This window comes from Guyanagaster necrorhizus, assembly GCF_019112545.1.
Source record: "Guyanagaster necrorhizus MCA 3950 unplaced genomic scaffold BT62scaffold_14, whole genome shotgun sequence".
NCBI lineage: Eukaryota > Fungi > Basidiomycota > Agaricomycetes > Agaricales > Physalacriaceae > Guyanagaster > Guyanagaster necrorhizus.
This window is the reverse complement of record NW_025064893.1, coordinates 1,362,996-1,374,059: the sequence shown is the minus strand read 5'-3', so window position 1 is coordinate 1,374,059 and position 11,064 is coordinate 1,362,996. Positions and strand designations below refer to the sequence as shown.

At 45.1% G+C, this 11,064-nt stretch overlaps 2 protein-coding genes across 2 annotated transcripts; one reads left to right on the top strand and one right to left on the bottom strand.

Moving 5' to 3' along the window:
- Window positions 1–5,398: 5,398 nt before the first annotated feature.
- Window positions 5,399–6,188, bottom strand: BT62DRAFT_932984 (uncharacterized protein). Its single transcript, XM_043186467.1, has one exon. The coding sequence runs from the start codon at window positions 5,784–5,786 to the stop codon at window positions 5,622–5,624; it is 165 nt and encodes a 54-aa protein (XP_043039321.1). The 5' UTR covers window positions 5,787–6,188; the 3' UTR covers window positions 5,399–5,621.
- A 695-nt stretch (window positions 6,189–6,883) lies between these two features.
- BT62DRAFT_1076882 (kinase-like protein) lies at window positions 6,884–11,008 on the top strand. Its single transcript, XM_043179256.1, has 13 exons — window positions 6,884–7,039; window positions 7,092–7,255; window positions 7,300–7,404; window positions 7,495–7,617; window positions 7,667–7,790; window positions 7,844–8,014; window positions 8,077–8,233; window positions 8,280–8,495; window positions 8,547–9,044; window positions 9,100–9,189; window positions 9,236–9,370; window positions 9,421–9,522; window positions 9,573–11,008. The coding sequence occupies exons 1-13, from the start codon at window positions 6,941–6,943 to the stop codon at window positions 10,622–10,624; spliced, it is 3,036 nt and encodes a 1,011-aa protein (XP_043039320.1). The 5' UTR covers window positions 6,884–6,940; the 3' UTR covers window positions 10,625–11,008.
- The last annotated feature ends 56 nt before the right edge of the window (window positions 11,009–11,064 follow it).

Below are 11,064 nucleotides of genomic sequence, written 5' to 3'. Positions count from 1 at the left end.
AGTCATCAGGATCTTCATCAGGTAATTTGAAGGGGATCTTTCAGCATTTGCATCTAGCAAATATGATCCTTCCAGTTTTCCAGTTGATCTTGAGGTTGTGGCATATCAGCCAATCATGTCTGAGGAAAGTTTTCTTGGTTTCAAGGTTGGTTACAGCTAAATCAATTCATTCAGAGTGATCTCCAATTGTGAGCCTGAGTTTGATAAATTCAGTAATCAAGCCAGCCTGGTTTTTGATTCTGTCTGTGTTGTAGACTAGAATTGGTGCTGCCATGGCTCATATTAGGAGTTTGTGCTTGTTGATGAAGGTATGATTGATTGAGCTTTCCATACAGCCACTGTCAATCAGAGCCATAATAGTGTAGTTTAAATAGGAAGTGAGAGTTTTGATTTGGGCTTTGGCAATTAAGTCTTATCTCAGAGTTTTGGTTCGTCAGACATATTTCCACAGTCCTTGGAGTTTGTCAAGCCATTCCAGGGCTCAGCATCTTTCAGCCTTCTTCATCCCTTCTACCATCTTGTCAATCACTTCTTCAGTCCAAGTACAATGAATCCAGTTTTTGAGTATGGCTTTTGTCATTGCTTCATCTTTGGCATTCTTAATGGCCCTCCAGATCTATTCAGTGTCAAATAGTTTAAGCCACATGATGGGGCTCACTGCTCCTGTTTAGCTCTGAGGCATTTGAGTTTTTTTTTGTGATTCATTGGTGTGCAGAATAGAAGTCTGAAGTATATTTGAATGCATAGTAGATATAGGGATAACTACAGAAGTACTATCAGTCCAACTAGCAGCTGGAAATTGCACACCATAAAGTTCTTTGGCCAGTCCAATGGAATCACTCACTGACTGGCTGCATCTTTTACTTCCTCCATCTTGGTTTTTATGCCAAGTTCTTCTTTCTCCTTCTGTAGATCAGCAATCTGTGCCCTAATGTCTTCTCAGGTTCTCTTCTTCTTCGAGCAGTCCTTTGTCATGTGGCCCTTCTGTCCATAATTGAAGCACTTGCCTTCCTTCTTCATCTGATCTATATTCATTAGCTTCTCCATCTCAGTATAAGTTGTTCCAGTTCTGGTCTTCTGTGCTCCATAGGCAAGAGCCATAAAGGATCCTGATGATTTTCTGGCAGTTGTCTCTAACAATTTGTTTGGGGTTAGCAGAGTCGACTTCTTTGTATAGTCTTCAGTATCATTGATTTCACTTTCTGCCTTTGTCACTCCTTATACATCTCGACAATTCATTCCTTCCATTCTTCATAGCTATTTGGTATGAAAGCTCAGATGCCAATAGCTGAAATCATTGTGATGTAAGAGGAAGGGACCTCTCACTTGAGGGCCTCGACTATTTGTCCATCATTCATAGTGTCATTCTATATTCTGATGAGCTTGGCCAGTTGTTCCAGCTTATCAAAGTAGTCTGTGGCTGCTTTATCAGCTATCTTATATTTTTGATCTTCTGCTTGTATACTTCTTGTATTATCAGATCAATGAATTTGTCATAGAGCATTTGCTTGAAGACAGGCTATAAGGGGTACCAGTAATGCTTCTGAGTCGATGATCAGAAGTTGAGAGAGATGAGGATCTACCATGTTTTTGCCTTTTCTTCAAGGTAAGAGATGGCAAATACAACTTTGTTCATGTCAGTCTCCAGATACCCAATGTAGATCTCAAAGTACTATTCACAGTCTATGAGAAATCAGTCAACATTGTTGGATGCCCCTTTAAAGGGGTGGAGTTTCTATAAGAGATCAGAGCAGCACTGGAGAATGGTGGCATCATAAGGTAATACATCTATTATATTGAGCCAATTGAAAAATAGAAATCATTGCCACTCTTGTAGCAGTCCAGAGAAGGAGTGAAGCGAGTTGTCATCTGCCACTGGGCTTTCTCACAGTGGCTCTTCTTTTTGAACTATGACTCCATCCTGTATGGTGAATCTGAGCTGTACTGCTTCTGGGTCATCTCTGATTGGTTCTTTTCTGGTGCCACTCCTGCTTGCCTGGTTGGGAGGGGGCTGGATTCCTAGAATGCAGCTCTCTTTGCTGGTCCAAAAATTTGAGTAGAAGGTCAGTGCCTTCATAGGCTGTGGTCAGATTAGTGAGAGCCATGTTGCTGTTGATTGGAATGATGGGATGGAGTATAAAAACATACTTCAGATGGAGAGTGCTATATATATGGCTCATTTTGAGGTAATGGATGGTGACCATGGCATTGGTTGTATCAGTTTCAGCATCTGGTATGCTGGTGGCTGATGGACCTGGTCTTCTGGATGTTCCTTGTTGTATTAGACAGTGGCATAGTCAGTTGCTGCATGCCTCAAGATTTCTGTTTTTTCATTAGTTGATGACTGCAAATATAATTGTCCTGATTGTGATGCCACCCAGATGGTATCACACCATAAAAAGTTCACCCTCCACAGATACAACTTCTGATACTCCTGAGTTCTCACCTCTTGTATTGTCTTTTCCAGTTCTTCTTCATCTGTATCTTCTTGCAGAAAATAAAAAAGATCCTCCCTGATGCAAGGTGGATTGCTACTCTCAGTTTCCTCACCTTCTTCATCCTCAACATCCTCCCCCTTGAGAAAGATGGTGGGCAGGGCATAGAAACTCTCCTCATTCCCTAGTGGTCAGACTGTCATTCCACTGTCCTGGCTGAATGCTAAGGCCAGCAGTAGGGCCTGAGACATCAGAAAGGCTGTGGTAGACAGAGGCCAGCTGACTACTGATATATTTATTGTATTGGTTTCCCCCTGTCACTCTTGCCACCTCCACTTGCTTGTGATAGAGCTGAATGTTTTGTCTGTATCTGTCATCGAGTAACTGCCCAACCACTCAGCTCCTGAGGAATCCTTGGAGTGCACAGGCAGAGATGTGAGCAGTCCCAGAGACTTGTAGCCTGTAGTGTCTGAGAATGGACTCATCATCTCTGAATGTGGTGTCAATACTGGGGGTTTATCAGGGAGAGGGATATTGGAGAGTTGGAGGGCATGGAAGAGACTTGGGGATTCTGCCCTCTGCTATGAAAGTCTCATTTTGCCAGCAGTTCTTGCTCTACCAGCTGGACTCAGTACTTGGCTCCCTGAAGACCAGGGTGGAGAGGGATGGGTCAGCACATACTGGAGCAAAGACAGTGGTGCCTTCAGATGTGTATTATTGGGTCCTTTGTGCTCATTGTCCTTGAGCATCATTACTATACATAAAAGAGCAATTGTGTGTCATCAGTCAGCACTGTTGCATTGAAAGACAATGACTGACTCAGCTGTTTGTGTTGACTAAGCCTTGTCTCACAGTCTTAAGTGCCTGTGTTTAGCACTCTGACTAAGCATGAATAGGGATTAATCAAGAAAAATAATAGAAAAATCATAACAAACAACTCTTGACCCCCAGTCTCCTCTCTTCAACCTTCAGTGACTACTACTTATCCACCTTTGACTACAGTGCTCATTGAGACATCAAACAAATAGAAAGAAAAGGGTACTTCAACCAGCTTAAGAAGGAAGAACTCAATTGGTGACAGCAGAAGGCTGACAAAGATTACTATAATGCACAGTACAGATAAGAGTAGCAAAAAGTCCAGACAGCAGAGTGGAGCTTGACTCCATCAGAACATTACAGATTATATACTGAAAGCAAAGACAATAGCCTCTGTGAGTGGAGACCAGATGACAAAAGTGACTCATAGAGTGGATCCACACAAGAAATCAGTGCTGATGAGACCTGATGAATTAGAGTCATAAAGCCTCTCTCTTCCAGTTACACAGAAAGTATCAACAACACTGACACTCTTCTCTCTGATGCCAGCTCTGTCCTTGGAGGATATAGCATTCAAGTACTCACAGGAGCTAAAATCTCTAACTGGATTCTCTGATGATTTTTACACAGATATATTGCCACCCTCTTCCTCAACAAGCAGTTCTATGAGGACTTACACCAATATAGCCAGGGAATAGAGAGAGAGAGAACATGTGAGGCAGATAGAGAGGCTGGACCTTTCTGACCTCATCAGCAGCCTTCTCCTAGAACCACTAGTATAAGATCCTGAACTGACCAAGAGCTCTTTAGTGAACATCAGAGCTCCTGAGCCAACCATCTATGATCTGCCCACTGACTCCCTCAAGAAGGACAACAGAGATAATGAGGACAACAGAGAGGAGAGTGACAAGGATGAGAAAGATATCTCAGTCAAAATTGACCTATGGGTATAGTACAGAGATATGGATAAAGAAGTACTTGAAGAAGAAATTCAACATACAAGAGAGGAGGGGTTTGAAAGGTTGTATCAGGAAGGCACAGCATCACTGTAGAAGAACATTAGCTGACTGATGACTTCTCTAGGGAGAAGATATCTAGTTGCAGACAATGATGAGAAATATTATATTCTACAATATGCTGCTACTGACCATGCCATCTATACCTATAATAAAACACATCCTGAAGACCCATTGAAGGCCTTACTGGCCTTCAGACACAAATTTTGACCCATGCCAAACACCCTACTGACATCTCTAAAACATGCTGTATACATAGCTCCCTTGGTCTAAACTACCAGCATCTGATATATATGATCTGCTGCACTAAGCCAAGGTGCTGCACCCTGGATCACCTGGCCAAAACCACAGGCACCCCTATAACCAGTTGGATTCTGAAACTCTTAGACAGATCAGGAAAGTCAGCTCCTCAGAGTGCAACCACCTCAGGATGAAACCACCAAAGAGGCTGATGACTCTGAAGCCATACAACTAGGATTCACTATACAAAATAAACACATCATATGAAAAGAGATTATTATAGATTTTATAATTTCTTTCCATAGTTGTGAGGGCCTTAGAAAAGAATGTGACCAGTCACCATTTGTCCTCCTGTTCTTGTGAGAGTATGGCTTCAATAGCCTCATTGCTTGAGTTGGCTTCCACTTGGAATCTCTCTGCTCTTGTTGGTATAGCCAGTACTATGTCTTCAGCCAGCTGCTTTTTCAGCCTTTGGAATGCATTCTCCTATATTACTCTCTATGCTCATAATGCATTCTCTGTCAATATACTAGTGGTAATCAATTCTGAGTCAGTCCAATGGATTCTGGTGCAGTCTATTTGCTATCAAAATTAAGTTTTAGAATTAGTATGTAAAATTGAGATATAAAATAATAAGTGAAATACAAATAGAGTGGCATATAGTGAGTGGCTGGATTCTAACAGAGGCCACTGATTAACTTCTTAAGTTGGAAACTTGAAAGTTGAAGTCAGTGTGAAGCAGAGGCTGTCAACATGCATATAACATGAAGAGATGAAGAATAGTAAAATCAATGTCATAAACAACTCTGGACTTCAGTGTGATTGCAATAAGAACTCTGGATATGCATAAATTTCTCAACAGCATCATCAATCTTAATGTGCTTTGCAGGATCTGGCTCTGTCATGGCAGAGATGATAAGTTCCACAGACTTAAACCATCTCAATCTCTCACCCCCTGAAGTCTATTCTAACATGGTATTCTACTTCAACATCCTGCAAATAGTCATCACAAGGGCATGTATGAATGGACTTACTATGCGAAGAAAGGCCTTGAAAGCATTTCCAAGATAGTAGGCAAAGGGATCTGTTCTGCGTCTGAGCGTTTCAACCTCTTTCAACCCCCTTCCTCAAGCGCGCGCAGAATTTCCGGAAGATCATCGGATTCGTAGATGTCAGACAAGCAAAAGTCAATGAAGTAGTATTTCAGGTGTCGTGCACGGGAGGAGAAATCGTATTTCCGGTCCCTCTGTTGGGGATGAACCCTGTCTGGCCCGCACATCGGGTAGTGTCCATCATGAGTTAGGACCCTCCATCACTGTAGATGGTTACGAGAAAAGATTAGCAAGCCAATCCGATTGGAGATACTTTCGTAGCGTGTAGCCGGACCATGCAGAGTAATCGCATCAGAAAATCTCGACAGTAAGTAATGTTGCGGCACCCTCAAATGGCATCATGATAGGGCGCAAGACAAATTTTGGACACCATAGGTTTGGTTGGGGAACCAGTGAAGAAGTCTGCGAAGACGGAATAGCTAAAAGCTGTGGTTGAGCAGTCAACGAGTACGAGGAACGGAAAGATTATGAGTTTTCATCCAGACCAAGCCTGCAGAAATGACACAAAAATCGTGTTAGCACAAGGATGATGGACAAAGCATCATACATGTTGATACAGCGGATCGAACGGCCGCAGTTTCCTTTCACAAAATACACCTATGTACTTCGTATAGACACAACCATTTGAGCAGAGTTTATAAACTGATGCAATAGGCCCCGACACTTATGTATCAACACTGCATTTTAATTGTGATTATAAGAGATTATAAGCTGAAACGTAACGTACCTCTTAATGATGGTTGACGATCGCGAATGTCGAGGTTCTCTGAATCGACCGGTCACCGTAGAGGTCCCACCCTGAGATGTTCGCTTGCAGTCGGGTGTTGGGAAACAGGCGTTGATATGTTGCGGCGGGAAAGGGCCTCCATGACGTCGACATCAAAACAACAGCCGCAAGCACAGCGAATACATATTGGATAAAACGGGTTAGTGCCGTAATTATTGATAGTAAAATATCGGAGGCGCTGTCGAAAATCGTCGCGTAGAGATTGCTATCGCAGACACATGTAAGTTATCAGCCAGCAAGCTAGAATCTGTAACAACGGTCAGTTGCGTATGAAAGCTAATGCAACCCTCAACTGCTGAACCGAATAGTGTCGGCCGTTGAGGGTACAAATTAAGCTTTCACCTCTTCCACAAATGAAAATGAGGGTAACCGGCAGCGCAGTCCACGAGTTTTTGATAAAGGGAAAAATGCAACTCGTGGTTGGTCGCGTTATTTGTTTGTATAACCACGTGACCGGGACTTGATCTTTCCCAACCTTCGAGCGTCTCTTAGCACCTCACCTTGCTTGTCTGTTCTCTGCTGCGAGGCTCCACTATGGACCCGGCTTCCCCCCCTTCCCCTCCTCATGAAGTGAACGACATCTTTTCTCTATCTGACAGTGTACTATCTTCTAAACTTAGGTTCATCGAAGAGGTTGGCGTCCATTGATGTTCGTATGTCGTGAATGACAGCTGATGTCTTGCAGATTGGTTTCGGCAACTGGGGAAGTGTTTGGCTCTGTAACCCCAAGAACAGTCCGACGTCGCACACTGCTGACGACTTCGACAGAGTGTTACAGCCCAAGATCGCCGTCAAGCTCGTCCACCGCAACACCAAGAGCAAGACGACCGTCGCACGCGTCAAATCACTGTGAGTGAAGATTTCCGCTGCTTGCACACTCTAATTATTAGCAGATGGAACGAGATGAAAATCATCCGTACTTTCAAGTCTGATCCACATCCATCGATCATCCCATTCTACTCCTTCGTCATTACACCTTCCTACGCGTTGATCACTATGTACGTCTGTACAACTTCTGTCCATGTGGCGCCTTTACTCCGTAACGCCTTAACGACGCGTTATTTCATCTGTTAACTTTTGTGCAACAGGGCATACCTCCCCGCACTTGTCCCTGTGGAAGTTGACGAGTCTCAAGCTCGCGGCTGGTTCCGATTCCTCTTATCTGGTGTAGAATTCCTGCACAACCGTGGAGTAGTCCATAACGACATTAAGTACGGTCATACCCATCTGAAGATGCCTAGGCAGCTAATATTTGTCCAGGCCAGCCAACATACTGATTTCTCCGAAAAATATTCCAGTCCTGGTTGACTTCGGCTTTGCAGAAAAATATGATCCTGATTCAGATACGGCATTTCATAGCAAGGTTTCCTATGGTACTCCAGAAGTGAGTTTCTCCGTTATTGTGGTCACGTGAATGTTTTTGATCTCGAATGACAGTACCTGTCACCCGAACGCGCACGAGAGATACCACACGATTGCCGCAAGTCCGACGTATGGTCGCTTGGTGTAACATTCTTCGAGATCCTTACGGGACGTACACCGTTCGAGGAATGTGATCAGGAACAGTTTACGACCAAGGAAGACCTCGAAAGGTATTGGTCCAGAACTGTAAGCTCATTTATCTTGTTGATGTCAATGATCTAATTTGTTTTTTTTTTCCTGTTGCTTAGCTACGGGGAAAATGGATAGGCAGCTGGAGAATGTCCAAGGGCATGGAAAAACTGCTTCATAGAATGATTGCTCCTAACGCCGATTTGCGGTGTACGGCATCGCAGGCAATGCAAGACCCGTACTGGAAAACACGTAAAGAGGAAGACCCTCAACATCGTAAGTCTCAACCATCACTGTTTGTCAGCCAATTGACCTTTTTCAGGACGATCTTCAAGCAATACCTCTTTGCTTGTTTTTGAAAAGGACATGTCGAAGCTACTTGAGTTCACACCATCCAGATCTCAGACAACAAAGGGCAAGGAGAATCTGAAGAGCCCGCTAGCTCTATTCTCGTCCAAGTCTCCGAAAGCCACTGACTCAGATGGACATCATACCGTGGCAAGGTCGAAGTCTCAACCGAAGGTGATCGCGTCGAAGAGTGAGTTTACCGTGTAATTGAACGATAACCATACGTTGAGACTTATTTTAGTTCAAACCTATGCCAAGAAGCGCGTTCCAGTCCCTCCACTCACCGATTTGTCCCCAATCAAGGCTTCTCCACCGTCATCACCGTCCGCTAAGCCGGTTTTACATGCTATTTCCCGGAACGCTGATCCTAATAAGAGTCGCATACCATTCGTTTCGCGCGTTCGTGGAAATCCCCCCGTGCCCGCTCCAATCAGAGCTGATCCCCATCGGGGACGAGTGCTTGGTGATGTAACTGGTGCGAATGTTAATGCGGGTAACCTGAAGAGAGAAAAGGGCAAGGGCAAAGAAAAGGCAAACCTCGTAAATCAACGTGTGAAGGACTGGGAGAAGCTGAGAGAAATGTCGCGCTTGGAGGTCTCGGAGGAGGAAGTTGAGCGCGAGACGCCCTTTGAAATAGCTGCTGGACGCCCTCAGAAGAGCCGCGACGGTGATAAGGAAAATAGAACAACTATCATTCCGACTCCTCCACCTTCGCGCATCGCAACACCGTCTATTCCTGGTACGTTTGGTCTTCACTGTGGTCATTGATTCTGTTGTTGACCACTATCACATAGCGAATACATCATTTGGCTCCCCTCTCCTATTCAAGAAGGACTCTACATCGGCATTAAATGTATTCAAACATAGCATCAAGTCATCCATAGGTACAAATCACCCTTTTCCCTGTCAATCCCTGCTCATTAATCATAGATAAAACGATAAACTTATGCAAGGCATCGACGCTAGGCCAAGCTGCGGGAAGGAAGCGACCAAGCTGCTCGATTGATTTGCTGGACAACTCTACAGCCGCAGAGGAGTCTTGGGATGCCTCGCGTCTGCTGGGTGGTACGTCGGCTATCTGTGTCCAGGAAGATATGTCTTCACGACCTTTTCAGGAGCTTCGGCCTCTACCCCTGCTTTACTGGCCCAACCATCCACAGAAGACACACCTACAGGAAATCAAGACAGGATATCGATGTGGATGCGCAACGTGGAGAGTACGTGAATTGTTCCAACGGTATACTGAATACACTAACGGACGAGGCAGAGGTTGTCGATGACGCGAGACAGAATTTCTTCCCCCCACCAGTTGTGTCACCACCTGGGACACCTAAGCCAGCTCCTTTACGCCCGTCTACGCAGAATCGGAGCAATCGTTCGTCGCGACTGCCTAGACGAGTTATCCCAGCTAATCAGATCTTTGCTGATGACCCAGATCATCTTCTGCCCAGTCCAACAATGACGTCCTTTGTCACATCTGGGTATGACATATCCGTGCAAGCTGCTTCGAATGTTGTAGACCAAGAGCTACCACTGGTTTGCACACCGACTAAGAAACGAAGGGCCACTGTGTCAGCGAGTTCCCCAGAAGCTTCTCTTGGCCAATCAGGGTCCCCTGCTGAGCGCAAGGAGAAGAGCAGATCTCATGCAGATCTTTTGCAGATGCGTATCGCACCCATATCAACGATGGACGGAGCGCTGGTCAGGCGGATGTCATCTCCCTTGTCCCCGTCATCCTCTAGGTCCGCACCATCCCCCCCTTTGGATAGAAACATGTTCATCGATACTGCTTTATCGATGAAGTCTCTCGATAGCGAGCAAATTACTACTCCTAGTCCTATCAGCAAGTCCTTTGATGAGTTGACCTCATCACCGCTACATGTCGAGCCGTACCCTTCTCGCAAACCCAGCACTCAGAACGTCCCTGTTCCCGATTCCCCCAATCAACGCCGACTGGAAGGCGTGTATGATCGCTTCCTCATGGCAACGTCCGGGGTGAAACGTCTTGGCAAGGGCTACCAGTCGGACAATGCGGGCCCTGTCTACAATACTGTTCAGGGCATGGCTCGCCCAAAATCAAGCTCTCGGCCGTTCACTTCGGTTCGTCGTACCCCGATGCCCCCACCAGTTTCCAGCGATGATGTCAGGCGGGCTGCATCCGTCGATGAATTAGGCTTTATGACACATGCTGCCACCCCCGCTACGCCTTCGACTCCTGCGCGCAAAGACGAAAGTCGAGTGACAATGATGCGTCGCGCCATCAAATCCTTCGTACCAGGGAAGTCGGTCTCCCGACGACTAACACGCCATCACGCATAACTGAATCGTTTCTCTCATCCTCTCTCATTTGTCTCTATCTTTCACCTCATCATACGTGCCCTCTCTTCTTGATTACGGCATTCTGAACATCGCTCTCTATCCGTTATGCTATCGAGCTATCTATTCACTTACGACTGACCGCTTTATTACGCGTTCATGGGTTTTACGATCACGCTTTTCGACGAATTCATGTTCTAATGCTTTCTCGTTCATATTACAAATTCTTGCTGCAACGTTTTGTAAAGACATTGATAGTGGTCCGTGTATCCTTTACGTTCGCGATGTACTTATGCTCTCCTTTCTCGAATCTCACTTGAAGATGGCAGATGGTTACTGCTGGCGGAAGCAAGTGGCGATGTTGCGTTAATAACTTTTAATTGAGCCTGTATACAAGTACCAGGGTCCAGAAAGTCCAGAAACAGGAAGCGCAAAGTAAACAG